Consider the following 15052-nt stretch of genomic DNA (forward strand, 5'->3'; position numbering starts at 1 on the left):
ATACACATTAAATACACATTAAATAATTCACAAATTTGACTTGGCAATATGTAGTTAAATACTAAGTGTATAATTTCAACTGTAAATGCTGAAGAGGGCTAACGAAGAGGGAAGGCTACAACTGACCAGCATCCCATGACGATGTCCAGCAGAGCTTCATCAGCTGTGAGCAGTACTTCCCAAGGGTGCCAGACTCCAGAGGCCATTGTTCTCTCAAGTCAGAGAAAAAAATAACAATTTCTGTATCGTTAAGCCACAGAGAGGTAATTGCTGAAAGATAAAATCAGTATAGATTTCTCCTCCCAGCTGAGAACCCAAGCACCGCTGCCTCGTGTCAGCTCTGAAACACAGGAGAAGGTAAAGAATGTCCTTTCATTGTCTAAAATGAGGGACACCCACAAAGTAAACAAAGGGACTAAGTAAATTAGATTTTAAAAGTACTTTCGGTCTCAATTGTCTAAGGAGTTCCAAGTGCCACACAATGCAGCTGGATAGTATGTGTGTTTGGGGAATGATATGGGAGTAGCACTGTAATTGAAATTCTTCTCTTCCCCTCCCGAACTGATTACTGCAGGAATTTGCTCCATTATAGACTCCCCTTCTCACGCTGTTTACTTTTTTCCATTCCTGCATCTAATGTTTTCCACTCCTGACTCCTACGAGAAGTGCTGTATTCTCAGAGAGAGCATTCGGGGTGAATCTGGTGTTTCAGTTCTGTTCACAGAAGTCTCCATCGTTATTCCTTCTCTTCCTCTTTTCTCAGCGTGACCCTTTCCCTCCCCGTTTCCCCCAGTCTGCCAACGCCTCTTCCTCTCACTTTGCTCCATCCTTGCTCTTGCATTCTGACCCGCTGGTGGAAGCACAGAGGCACACGAGTGGGCATGAACAGGGCCCCGTGTCACATACAAGGTCCCTTTCCTTCCTGTTGCATATACCCTTAACGACACAGAAGATATTCCTTAGTATAAAAGCGTGATGGTTGAATCCATTAATATTTAAAATTTGGAATTCTGTATAGTGCATTTTTGTTAAGCTAGTCGGTGAAGGAACTTTTGAAAGCAAAGCCCGACCTCTGCCCTGGCTATTGAAAACTTGGCACTAATTTAGATAGTCACCTGTCATTACTCTCCGTTTTTTTAATAGTTCTAGGCTCCTCCTCTTGACTTACTACTCTCTCGCTGATTTCCACCAGACGGACTTCCTGTGTCATACCACATCCCTTCAGAACCTTGCCCCTACCCTATGCCCCACACCATAAGTCTGGTTTTGCTGACAGGCATATTGGACAGCTCAGGGAGTCTGATTTACAGTAAGTCCCAAGTTTCCCTAAACATGAAGTGCCCTGGTGTAAGCTACCACCTGAATCTTGCTCTCTTTACAGAAAGCCAGCCGACCTGCACAACCTAGCCCCTGGCACCCATCCGCCCTTCCTGACCTTCAACGGGGATGTGAAGACAGACGTCAACAAGATCGAGGAGTTCCTGGAGGAGACTTTGACCCCTGAAAAGTAATGAGCTGCTTATTTCCAGAGCTAACTGCAGGGAGGGGTCCATGCTGGAACCAAAACAGCACAGAGTTAAGTTTGAGGTGGCAGATTTCCAAAGGAGCCTCACTGATTACGAGCATAGGATACCTCTTTTCAAAGAGAGAGTCTCAGATGCCCCTGGCTGCCATTCTTTCTCCTGTGACATGGGGCAGATGGCTCCCTCCTAAACAGAGCGACTTTAGAAGCTTTGGGAAGGTTACCACGCCTCCACCCACCCTGAAGAAGTTGTCTCTCCAGTTCATTTGGCCTGGAAGACCCCCAAAGGAGGGTCTGGAAGACCCCCAAGTGAGGGCAAAGTCTCCTCATTTCAGAACAAGAGTGGTAAGGCTGATGAAAGGAAAATAAGCCAGGAGAGAGGTAACCCCATGACTTAAAGCCACACCAAGGTATGAATAAGAGTCGTAAATCTGACCACGTCTAATCTGAGCTCATAATTAAGCATAAAGAAACTGATTGAAAACAGCTCCTCTTCTGAAAATGAGCACCGGGGAGGGAGGGACCAGAGGGCTGTTGGTTTCTGTCAAGTAAATGCTGCTCCTAGTGGAAAATAGGAATAAAGAGAGGGCAGATGAATTCCGAAAGCAACTGGAAGCTAGACTTGTTCATTATACTGTATTATAATCGTGGATTAAAACAATCACAAAAGTTAAAAAAAAAAAAAGGCAATATCACATAGAATAAGGCATGAATGGACTTTATCCTGTAGGGTAGCTGCAGAAAAGTTCTAAGCAAAAGTGCTGGAGAGTCAGTTTTCAGTCTTACTTTGCAGGGTGGAGGAAGATGGGGAGGACATGGATGAGAGAGCTGGAGGTGGAGAATTCAGTTAGGAGGGGGCCAATCAGTGGCAGTCCAGGCAAGACAGACAGGAGTGTTGAGCAAAGGCAGTGACAGTGAAATTGGGAGAAAGGGTAAGAAGGATTCAGGACATACGTAGCAGGTAAAATAAGTGGGACTTTACTGAAAACCACCATCGTGCGTTTACTTTAAAGTTTTATTTATTTATCAACACTTTCATATCGCCTTCACTTTGTGTACCCCAGGAAATAGGAGAGACTCATTCTATAGTTGGGGAAATTGAGGCATGGAGAGAATGAGTAACTTGCCTAAGATTACACATGTAGAAAATCATTGTTAAGTTAAAACTTCCAGTCCTGCTCTGATAGGACTTGAGCAAATAATCTTTGTCACCCATATGAGGACAATTAATTTTTACACTAATTGTAAGAAGCTGCCTCAAGCTCAATGGAAGCAGCTGAATGTAGACTACAAATAAGTACATTAAATAAACACCCAGCTCAGCCATACACATCTCTGAACAGGACACCAGCCACTTTGCTGAAAGGCCCGAGGTGGCTCAGGCTCTATCCTTCTCCTTTGGGACTTGACCTCCTTGTTGGCACTATTTTTGTTTGTTTTTTTGTTTGTTTGTGTTTTTGTTTTTTGTGTGTTTTTTTGGTTTTGTTTTGTTTTGTTCAGAAATAATGGAAAACTGAAGCAGTGAGGAACATGATGTCCCTTGTGTTCCTTTGGCTAGCCAGTGGATAGGGACATGCAGGGGCCGGGCTGAGCCCAGAGGCCTCGGGTCCACTCCTAGTATTTCCAGTGATGTGCTATGATCCCTTGAACCAATTTCTTCTCTGCTCTCAGCCTCAGTTCCTTCCTCTGTGAAAGGATGACCCCAGAGCCCTTTTTGCTCTCAGATTCTTCATGCCCACCTTAGCCAGGCTCCTTCCACCTTCAACACAGCTGTGCCTTTCCCGGCTGTTTCTCTGACTCAGAATTCTCCAGTCTACATCCACAATGGGACCAAGGGGGTCCATGAGACCCCCAGAATTACATGCCCCACAGGTGCAGGTACGTTATTCCAGAAGAGGGTCATCATCATATTCATTATAATTTCATCAGATTCTGAGAAGTTTCCAAATAAAGCTAAGCAGCGTTGGATGCAGATGCTTTCTTCTCTCCTCTCCGTCTACCCACATTACCTGTCCTGAGCTCTGCTTCCTCTGATCTGGGGCCTTTTCTGGACTGCAGTTTTGTGTACGAAGTTTTACTAAGTTCAGTCCTGCCATGTCAGTGACCTGACAGTCCACCACACCCAGGTAGCAGACCTTGGACCTGTTAAAATGCACAACTTTGGGAGGCTGCCAAGGCTGAGGCCCAAGTGAGGAGACCACCCACAATTCCAGAGCACACAGGAGTGTCCCTTAGATACCTACATATGGGTCAGACTGGGGCAGGTACCATAACTACCTCCTGGTAAATGTCATCAAGCTAGCTTCTCAGTCCCACAGAGAGAATCTCACTGTTCTGCCCACAACAAGCCACCAGCTTCTGCTGGCTTCCAGCTGACTCATGATGGAAGGTTGGGTGGCTTGAGCCCTGAGGTCCCTGGAGGAGTGTAGCCTGAGCTTCTGGTTCTCTAGGGGGCAGCAAAAAACCCCATAACTGTTCAGCGAGCTCTGGTCAGCCATGTGTTTCTCATCACACCGCTGTTTGTAAAAGCTGCCAGAGAGCCAAGAAATTGTGGGAGCCTTTTTCCCCTTGGCTTTATTTTTTAAAGGAAAAAACCACATACGAACACTCCAACATTTTTTTTTAATCACATTTGGTCCCACAAAACGTTGATGTCAAAATGAGGAATCTAGGGAGTCTCAAGTAGTTTCTACATGAGACTAACTTCCATCTATCCCTTTGCTTAGATGGACCTGATTAATGATCAACAGGGAAGCGTTGGTGTTAGTGTTGAGACATGCTGGCCCTTTACCTTTCATCTCCATGGAATGGCCAGAGTTAATAGGATTTAGAACTGAAAGTCAGAAGACCTAATCTGGCCACATTTCTACAGTGTTTGTCGTATGATATTGGGCAAGCCTCTCTCCCACTCAGATCCGCCTCATTTCCTCATATCTAAAATGGGGGGGGGGGCAGGTGAAACTACCGTCTCTAAGATGCTTTTCAGCAGTAGTTCTATAATTCCATGAGTTTTGCAAAGGACTTTTTTAAAGCTGGTTGTTATTTAAAATAATCCTAGTGTATAGATGCTATGATAAAATTCAGTGAGGAGTGGGTAAACTGGTAAAGTCTGGTTACATGGCATGTCATTGAATCAGTCAGGCAAGTATTGAGTATTAACAGAGTTCAGAACACTGCCAGAATCAGAAGCCACTTTGAATTCATTATTTTAAGAAATGTTTATAGATATCTCAAGATAGTAAAAACCAAGACTATTCTTCTAACCCTCTGGGAGGTGGAGAAGCAGCCTCAGCACCAACGACAGGATGGCGTGGTGGCTGAGAGTATGGACTTTGGAGTAAGAATGACAGGTTTAATCTATGCCGCTAGGTTGTGCTATATATACTGCAGTAATAAATTAGCCACGAAATCTCAGAAGTTTAACAGAGGATGTGTTTATTTTTCACTCATGCAACAACTGAGTGGATAGTGTGACCCTCTTCCAACTCGTAGCTCTTGGAACACATTTCCTCCAGGGCTCCTTTGTCAAGGAAAGAGCAAGGAGGATCATGCAAAATGGTTTTAAAGGCCAGGGCTATGAGTGATTGTATCACTTCCACTCCCATCCTATTGGCCATAATCTAGTCACGTGGCCCCAACCTAATTGAGGGAGAAGTTGGGAAATGCAGAGAATCATATGAATATTTGATGAACATAAGTGGTGTCTACAGCAAGTAAATTACTTACAACTTCTCTAAACTTTAATTCTCACATCTATAAAATGATGACCATAATATTGCTCTTGAGGGACTACATAGAAGATAATACTGCTTAGTTTAGTGACTGACATAGAGTACGAACTCCTTAAATGGCAGCTTGACAAGTTAGAAAAAGAGATCAGCACCTCTTTTGTGCCAGTCTTGCAGACGCAATCATAACGACAATTGGTGAGCTTAGGTCTTACAACCACAGATCCCAATGAATGCCTTTTAATGAATAAGCCAGACCCCGTCCACCTGCAAGGATCATTTGCTTAAGTAGTAGGCAGGACAAAGCAAGCACATAGTCAAGGATCAGAAGAGTCAGAAGCATTAACCTGCTTCTCAAGTGAGAGTTTGAAGTGAGAAAGCAGGAATAATAAAGAAGGGACAGTCTTTGTACTTTTCAGCTCATTAGAAAAGGAAGGTCAACACTCAAGCTGCCAGGAGAGCCCCTGGTATTAGCAAAGGTCACTCCATGAGGACAGGAGGACAGACTCTCTTTTTCTCCAGTATATCCCCAACTCCAGGGACATGCCTGGCCACTGGTAGGTCCTTACCTCATGTTGATTTAATTTCATGGAGTCCTTTTGTTCAATGACATGGTGATCTATGGCTAGTCAATGAGAAGTCAGTTGGGACTCTAAGCCAATTAGACCACTTCCATTTGCAATTATACACACACACACACACACACACACACATATTGTTATCATTTACAAAAAAATATTGTTTTTGATGAAGGGCAAACTATTTTACTTCTCAGAATGAAGCTTAAGCGCATGTCTAAGATGAATGCATTTGGAATAAGATCTCTTAAAATCAGAGTGGAGAGAAATTTTCATTAGTTAGAGCTGAGATCAGCAAACTTTTCTGTAAAGAGCCAGAAAGTAAGTATGTTTGGCTTTGTGGGCAATATAGTCTCTGTCTCAGCTCCACTTTTGTAGAGTGAAAGCAGTCATAGACGATATGTAAGAGAATGGGCATGGCCGTGTTCCAATAAAATCTTATTTATGAATACTGAAATTTGAATTTCATATTGCTTTCACATATCACAAGATAATATCCTTCTTTTGATTTTGTTTCAATCTTTTAAAAGTCTTAAAACTATTCTTAGCTCCTGAGAGGTACCTAAATGGATGTTGGGCTGTATTTGGCCCACGGGCCATAGATCGCTAACATCCAAGTTAGAGAAATTCACTATTTCCTTGTCTGTCACCAGACTGCATCACAGTGTTATTTCAACAATGTTTCTGTGAATGCAACACTATCTGCTAGCCTTTTGGAGAAAGAGAATGTTCTCTGTAGCCCACTTATTGCATATTTAAAATATAGCATAAACACGGAGCTAAAATAAATGCACTTAACATCCTGTACAGCAACTTTCCCAAATCTAGTTACCAAAATCTGTGAGATAAATATTTGAAGACATGCTTCTCACAAGGATAAACTGCAAATGGGACATTAATCTATACAATAAAAAATAAGTCAGAGCTTAGAAAACAGGATGGCACTGCCATGGTCTGCATCAACACACAACCCTTTGTCATCCTTCTTGGATCTGGTACTCACTCATGTTTGGCTCACACTGATCATGAAGAAATGGTCAGATTATTGGAAGTCTGATCTAATGATGGTATAAAGAAGAAAAAAAAATGCGTTTTCTAGGCCCTTCTCTCTTTACATTATTACCTTTACAAAACAAAGGACTCTTGATACATGTTAATAATAATTAAAGTGATCAAGTATAAGAGCATGCCAGATTCCATATGAGAAGGCCAAAATAGGGAAGGATGATCCTAAATTCCCAAGTCTTGGAAGATTACCTAGCATTTGCACGCAACCTTGCTTTGTCCTCCAGTCAGAGCAGATGAATTTGGTAATTCTCAGTATATGCAGGAAGATGTGTGATGAACCTGTGCGGAGCGCCCCCTCCTGGTGGATAGAGAGAGTTCATCCATGGTGCTCAGCCAAGCTTCATCCAGCAAGGGTTTTGAGTCTTTGAGGGTAAAACAGCAGAATTAATGAGAGGCCACGGGACATGGAACTTAAGAGCTGGGCTTCCAAAGTGAAACTGCCTCGGTTGGAAGCCTGGCTCTGCTACCTAGTCACATGGCCTTAGACAAATCGCTTAACTTTATGCCTCGTTTTTTTCATGAGGCTAACAACAGTACCAATAGAATTGTGAGGAGTCTATGATGGATACATATAAAGGGGTTAGGAGAGTGCCTGGAACGTAGTAGGCATTCGATACAAAACCCAAAAAGATTTGTAGATCCAGCTAGAAACAGGAGTATTGCTTGTCTTGATGGGAACAGATGTTCCTTAAAGGAACTCCAGTTCTCACTGATCTTACACTGTGTCTTCCATCCCAGGTACCCCAGACTGGCTGCGAAACACCGGGGATCCAACACAGCAGGCATCGACATCTTCTCCAAGTTCTCCGCCTACATCAAAAACACGAAACAGCAAAACAATGCTGGTGAGTGACTCCCCGCCACCAAGAGCCCCTGGAAGTCCTGTCTCCTGCTGAGGGCATCTCGGACACTGAGGTCAGAGAAGCACCTGAGAGCAATGCTGCTTGTTATTCGCCTACCTCACATCCCTCTTGACACAGGGGAGGGGGGTCTAGATCCTGCTTTTTTTGGCTAGTGCAGGAGAAAAGGCCGGTGGGAGGGAAAGATGCAATGCAGTGTGTATTCTGAGCCCACCTTAGTGCACGGCATGATGCCCTGCACAGAAGGTTTCCACCTCCACACACTACAGTCCCCATGTCCCAAATTCATGACCCTGCCTGTCTTCTCAGGAAGTCCTGATTGGAACAACACATTCCAGCTTCCTTTTGGTCCCCAAAAGACGTCTAAGGGGGTTATCCAGCAGTCATGGTGGGACACTGCAGTCATCACAGTGGTGAATGCTGATGAGGGGCCTGGCCCTCTGCATTCTCCCTACTTCAAGTACAGAGGGTGCTAGGGAAGCCATTTCTCAAAGCCTGGCTCTTTCTCCATCTGACTTTGGCTACAGAGCTCAGGACTTGGTTCTCTTGCGGTGCCTTCTCAGAGGGCTTTGAGTACCTCATTTAAGCTCACAGCATCTTCAGCCCCTCCTTTGGCATTGTCCTTTAAGAATTAGCTAAAGCAATTTGAAAAGAACTATCAAATTGAGCAACAGGTCTTCAAGAATACTTGGAGAACTGTTAGGCCCTAGTGAAGAAAAGAAAGAACGATGAGAAAGTTTGCTTGCCCTCTGAATGAGACAGCCTTACAGGCTGCAGCCTAGAGCCCAGCACAGAGCCAAACAGAGTAAGCTCTTCACGAATCTTTGTGAATGAATGATTGAATGAATGAACGAATTCGGACAATCCGATAAACACACAATGGACCAGAACAAGGTGGTATATGCTAGATGCTCCAAGTCAGAGGAGAAAGGCATCTCTTTAGACCAAAGGTGACCAGGAAAAGTAGCCATGCATGAGATGAAAGAGAATAAACTTGGAGGCGCACAGAGCTGGTGCAATTGGAAGTAAATAATTTAGTAACAGTTACTGAGGACGTGGATTGTGCCAGACACAGAACTAGGTTCTAGAAAAAGAACTAGAAAGACACTCCCATTTTTTGAGGCCTGGCTGATGCAGAAGAAAAGGCTTAAATTCGCAAAAACATCAAATAACAAGAGATGAATGATGGTTTAATCAAGAGAGTCTAAAGGCCTGATTGACTGCCACGTGAAAGGGTAAAACAGCATCTGCTGAAGGTGTTCAGAACAGGAAGAATTTATCTTCATTGCCTTTGAGAAAATTGCTCGAAGGAGTTTCCACTGGGTCATAAAGGTTAAAGGGGAGTCAGCTGGCTGGAAACGCCGTGTGGATGTGGGGAGGGTGAGAAAAGGCCCATAACTGAGACTGGGGGAAGTGACCAGAGCCTGCAGTGCCAGCCCGGGAAGCTGGATTTTATCCTGGGAGCAATGGCAGCCATTCAAGGTGTGTGAGGAGGCACTATAAGGAGAGTGGCCTTTCCTAGTTTGAGTTCTGGCAATGCATTGAAAACTAAAATAAAACTTTGTTGAAAGAATGAGCAAATGGATGATAGACTTGGGTGTTAGGTTTAGTTCTGCCATTAATTATTTACTGTATACATTCTGACAAGTCATTAACCTATCTAAGCCTCAAGTTCTTTACCTATAACAATAACATGAAGATATTAGAATAAATTATTCTTTTGGGAAAAAAAAAGAAAGAAAAAGAAAAAAGAGAGAGAGAGAAAGTGGCCTTTTAGGGACCAGAAGAAGGATGAGAAAAATATTTTTTAAATGTGCAGTGCCCTGGCTTTCTTGCGTTCGGACTCTGGTAGTGTCCCCACAAATCCTCACCCACCCAGGACCTCAGAATGTGGCCTTATTGGAAATAGGATCTCTACAGATGTAATTAGTTAAGGGTCTCACGATGAGGATTTAGTGTGGTCCTTAAATCCAATGACTGGTGTCCGTATAAGAAGAGGCGAGGACGCAGAGACGTAAGAGAGGAGGTCATGAGAAGACAGAACTGAGGCTGGGGTGCTGCAGCTGAAGACCCCTTGGGGCTACCAAAAGCTGAAGGAGGTGAGAAAGCCTTCCCCTCCGGAGCCTGGGGAGGGAGCATGACCCTGCTCATGCCTTGACTTTGGCCTTCTGGCCTCTAAAACTGTGAGAGAATAGATTTCTGTGGTTTTAAGCCATCTAGTTCGTGGTACTTTGTTGTGGCAGCCCTGGGAAACGAATGCAGCCCCTCACAGCCAGCATACGGAAGGACGGTTACTGCCACCATCCTGGCTGAGGACTCAGAGGCAAATGAGAAGACCAAGACTTGTCCTTGCCTCCCCCCAGTTCCCGCAGAGCTGGCTCTCACTTCTAGTTTTCAGATTCCATATCCAGCGTCTTTTCCTCTCAGCCACAAATATCTTCCTTCATACTTCTCAGAGCACCCTCAGAAAGTTTATCTCATCTGAGCCTTCCAGACTTTTCAAGTTATAAACTGTATTTACATATTACCCGTACTTACATTCTATCCCCAAAGCCAAAGCTACAGTTTCCACTGAACATCGCGTATCAATTTCTTATAAACTCAACAGCACTCTCCAACTTTCATTGTTTCTGCTTCTTCTATTTCACCCTGTTTTCTCCTCTGTGCTGGGTTTTACCCTTTTGACTCCTTCTCCCTCTAACTCATTTGTACATTTTGAAGCTCCCATATTTCTGCTTTCCTAGAGCCAATCCCCCAGATCACAGTCCTTGGAGCTTCTCCTGTCCTGCTTTCTAACAAGACACCCCAAATTCTTCATTGTAACCGTTGTAACTATAGCTTGCCCACTCCCCACCCTTCCCCTTCACTTTTCCTTCCCCTGATTCCATAATCCCCATTTATAGTCAACTAGGTTCAAAAGTTCTCCTGCAGAGAGCAGGACCACGGCCCCACCCCACATAGCCGCTTCTCCACTTTCCGGAGAGACTGTCTGCACCTCATCTCTGCCCTGCTTTAGCTCTGTAGTGGAAGTGGGGGGAGGCCTCTCACAGTTCTCTGCAAAGGCATCGGCATTACACCCCTGGCTTCCTTGGGCATGCCTTCCTGCACTTTTCCCCTATTTGTCCCTCTGAATCTTCAGCTCTGCATCTATTTCTGCAATGTCCTTTCTGCAGATTGTCTCTTTTGTGTTTTTAACTTTTTTTTCTTTTGAGTGGAGTCCTCCTTCCTTCTCCACTTAATGTCCCCAGCCCCCATGCATACAATGGCTGTGGCTGTGGTCCTTTCCTGCCCTCTCAAAGTCAGAGCATGACAAAACCCAGCACTGGGATGTGGTTCTGCGTGATGCATCATCTCTCCACTCCTATGGCAGGCACACGAATCGCCATTCCCTGCTGTTCCACAAAACCGCAAAAGTCCCCAGCTACCAGAACCAGATCCTATCCTGGGGGGTTGTCCATCGCGATCACACAAGAAAGTTGTCCATTACTGTGTACATTCAGTCATCCCTTTATCTACTCAGCAAACACAGAGTGGCTACAAATCTGAGCTAATGTTTAAATTAGGGCCTTTCTTGTGTGCCAGGTACGGTGCTAGGTTCTAGAGATGTCAAGACAAATGAGACAAAGTCATTGTCCATGATGAACTAACTGGGGGCAGTGAAACATGTAAACAGGCAGTTACTGGCTTGGCTTGAATTCCAGATCTGCCACTCCTAGTTGTACAGCTTTGCCCAAGAGACTTATTCTCTCTGAGCCTCTACTTTAGCATCGGTTAAGATATACTTAGTAATACCTCCCATTTCTTCATCTGCTACGTAAGTCAATTCATAGCTTATTTAAGGTTTGTAATGCAGATTCATTCATCTGATCAGTCGATGCTTTTAAGCCCTTTAGCACAGTGCCCGACACATAGTAAGTGCTCATTAAGTGCTAACTTTGATTATTGTGATTATTGTAAAAGTGAGACAAACACAAGTATTGGCATCAGGAACTGCTTTTACATCCCCCCTCTCCCCAACCTGCACTTCCAAACATCCTGCCTGTTTAGTCTCCTTCCTACTTGTTCAACTTTGTTTCCCATTTTCTTGGTGCTTTTTCCTGGATCAGGGGCCTGATGCTAGCTGTTACAGCTCAGCACTGCTGTGCTGGACCCTGAGGTCCTGGCTGTTCTACTGTCTGTCTCTGCGCTGCCTCCTCCTGTCTCTGCCTGAGCTGGATCCCCTCTGTCTGCTGTGACTAGATTCACCTCTACGCCCTCCACATCCCCTTTTCAAACTTGCTTCTCACTTTACTTAAACGTAGCCAGAATTTTCTCACGGCAAAGTTTAGAGACCACACATTTAGTAATATGCTACATGGGCTCACTTGCTTATCACCTGGGACCCACCACCACCACCCCCGGAGTGACAGAAAAACAGGACTTGTTCTGGACATGCTGAGTATCCCGTGGCTCAGTCAGGCAACTGCGTGGTGGTTTAATGAGTAGACTGAAGCCGACTCTCTCGGTTCTGACCAGATTGGCCTCTTGTTGGCCTTCTGACATTGGCCAAGTTACATTAAGTCTCTGTGCTTCAGTTTCCCCATTTATAAAATGGGTTAATAACTGTACGTACCTCATAAGTATGCTTGGAACAGTACCCGCCCCCGTGTTTGAATGTCAGCTGTTGCTCTGAGCTGTTGTCTAGGGGCAAACAGTTATACCTCAGCAGCGAGTTCTGGGTAGTTTGAGGATATATATATATATGTATGTGTGTGTGTATATATATATTTGCTGTACCTGGAATAGCAATAGTCAGATTTGCTGTACCTGGAATAGCAATAGTCAGATTCATAGGGGGTGGGAGGAAGGAATGCGGAGTTAGTGTTTAATGGGGATGGATGCACAGCACTGTAAATGTACTTAATGCCCCTGAACTGTATATATATAAAACTATGTCCATTAGTGAGAAGAGGCTAGAGACAACAGGCAAGGATCACCCACCTTACAGCATGGCAGGGGGAGGAGTCGGGAGGAAGATCAAGAGGGCCTGGCCAGTGAGGAGGAAGGCAGAAGGCCGGGGCCAGGGAAGTGGGGTGGGACTGTGATGATGAGGAAGGAAAGCTTTAAAAAAAAAAAAAAAGAGAAAGAAAGAAAAGGAAAAAAAAAAGTGATCTGTGGTATAAAACACTGCCCAGAAGGCCATGGGAGACGCTACGTATTGTGTCCTCTGGTGTCCTCTGACTCTTCTTGCCTGCCTCAGCCCATCGCTCAGATTCCGCACCACAAGAGAGAGCCAGGGCTGAGCGAGGAAGCGCAGGCCCTTCTCCCTGAGAAGGGGAGGTGCAGGGAACGGGATCAAGAACCCACCTGGAGGGTGTGACCCTGGTCCTGACAAGGGATGGCTTTGAGACAGGAGAGAGCAGCGCTGTATTTAGATTCGGCTGCAGGACAGCCTGCTCTGGCCCCGCACATCCCTTTCTCAGGCTAGCGGGGAGACGTTATGTCCTTTGTTCAATATTGAAGGTCTATAGCATTCCGAAGCAGACGAATGGCGGGAGGGTGCAAGCTTCGTCCATCCACCTTTGGCACATCTGGTAACGTGCCTGGATAAACCGTATTCAGCTCTGTCCTCACCCTGCCTCCTGCCTCCGCCCGCACTGCTCGGCCATGTGGCAGAGTCCAGCGGCGGTCTGGCCTTCCACCTCCAGCAGCGCTGGTGGCCTCCATCTCTAATATCCGCCCCGCTGTCTCTGCCACCATCGCTGTTAAAAAACCCTTGCCTCCTGGCACTGCGCCTTTCACATTTCTCTAAGACGCCACCGTGGCACACAGACCCCGGCAACCCAAGACTGAGCAGCCGGCCCCCGGACTCAGCAGCTCTGCGTCTCCTCGCTCCATACCACACACCGCTTTTGTCACTCTGCCATAGGACATCGTTTGGGCTCCTCGGGTTTATCCCTTCCCTTGAGGGGTTTCTTTTACACTCTACTTAAACATGTCACCCCCACTCTCTGTCATATTGTAAGAGGATCTGGGTTTCTCTCTCCGAATATCAATCTTACATTGTGTATTTCTTATCCTCAAGCTACGATTTGAACAGACTCCGAAAGATCTCTGCCAAACCCTTTGGCTTTTGAGAAGTTCGCTTTAGCTACTCACCCTACGCTGGGCATAAAGTACTATATTTTACATTATGTTTTGCAATCTCTCTTTTCCTTATACTTCAGTCCTATCAAGTCTACCGGTTTATTTCACTTTTGTACATGTTGCCAATTCCAGACAATTAAGAAATGGATGTAATGTGCATCTTTAGTCCTTCCTTCTTATTCGCTATTTTTAAAGCCCCTTTTAAATTTCTTCCAGCCCTATCGCATTTCCTGCAGATACAGTTAAAATTCCTGCCCGGTGTCACCATATCATTTTTGGCGCAAGTGTCATATCTTTATGCTCTTTTCCCCACTATCTTTTTGGTTGGAGAGAAAGGAGACGTGTACATGCATGTAGACGAAGACAAGAATCCAACATTTCTCCTACTGCCTTCACATTCGCATTTTCCTTCCGTCGCTTTTATGCACATGCCCACTTCCATGGGGCTCTCTTTCCCCTACTAAGAGGTCAACAAAGTCCCAAACCCAAGCTCTTTATCTAATTCGTATATATCTTAATCAGACTTATGGCTTTTTCTCACCACATTTGCATATTTCTTTTTTAACGTATCGAAACCCACATACATCTCAGGCTGCTGGTGCCACATACTTCAGTGCTAAATGGTGTTTTTCTCAATGTGGGTGATTCGGGTCTTTTAAGATTTCCTTGGATTTCCCTCGTCTCTTCGTCCTTCAAGTCTAGCTCCCTCTCGTATTTTCGTCTCTTATTCTTCTGTCTTATGAGCCTTCTTTCTATTTTAAAATTTATACTCCACTTGTTCCAGAAAGACTCGATAGTGGCTCACAGGGAAACATAAAGCACAGCAAAGCAACGTACACGAGGAGGAGGTGAGAAAGAAAAACGAGGAGGGGAACCGTAAAACAGCTCAGGGAGAGCTCAAGCAGTAAAAGCTGCTCCCGGGGCCTCAATGCTTGACACAAATGGCAGACCACAAACTTGGCTCTAAACCTAGCAGACATAGCCAAAAGGGACCCCTGGTCAGCTACAGTTTGGTTCTCCCAGAAGATAAAAACAAACCAATCTCCCAGAAGAATAGCAAATATTCCTGATTGGGGGCTTCGGTCGTAGTCACAGAAGAGCTGTTATTTTCATTTTCTTAGGCCTTTCCCTTCTGCGTCTTCTCTTCCTGTTTGCCGCAGTCTGCAGGCC

The 15052-nt window shown here is 45.0% G+C and overlaps 1 protein-coding gene across 1 annotated transcript in view; it reads left to right on the forward strand.

The window, feature by feature from the left end:
- Positions 1-15052, forward strand: part of CLIC5 (chloride intracellular channel 5) — a 148868-nt gene that overhangs the window by 110153 nt on the left and 23663 nt on the right. Inside the window, exons 3-4 of the mRNA XM_006926482.2 lie at positions 1382-1507; positions 7635-7741. Coding sequence (XP_006926544.1) covers positions 1382-1507; positions 7635-7741 — 233 coding nt within the window. The remainder of the gene's footprint in view (positions 1-1381; positions 1508-7634; positions 7742-15052) is intronic.

Source organism: Pteropus alecto, unplaced genomic scaffold (assembly GCF_000325575.1).
Source record: "Pteropus alecto unplaced genomic scaffold, ASM32557v1 scaffold7, whole genome shotgun sequence".
In the NCBI taxonomy this organism is placed as follows: domain Eukaryota; kingdom Metazoa; phylum Chordata; class Mammalia; order Chiroptera; family Pteropodidae; genus Pteropus; species Pteropus alecto.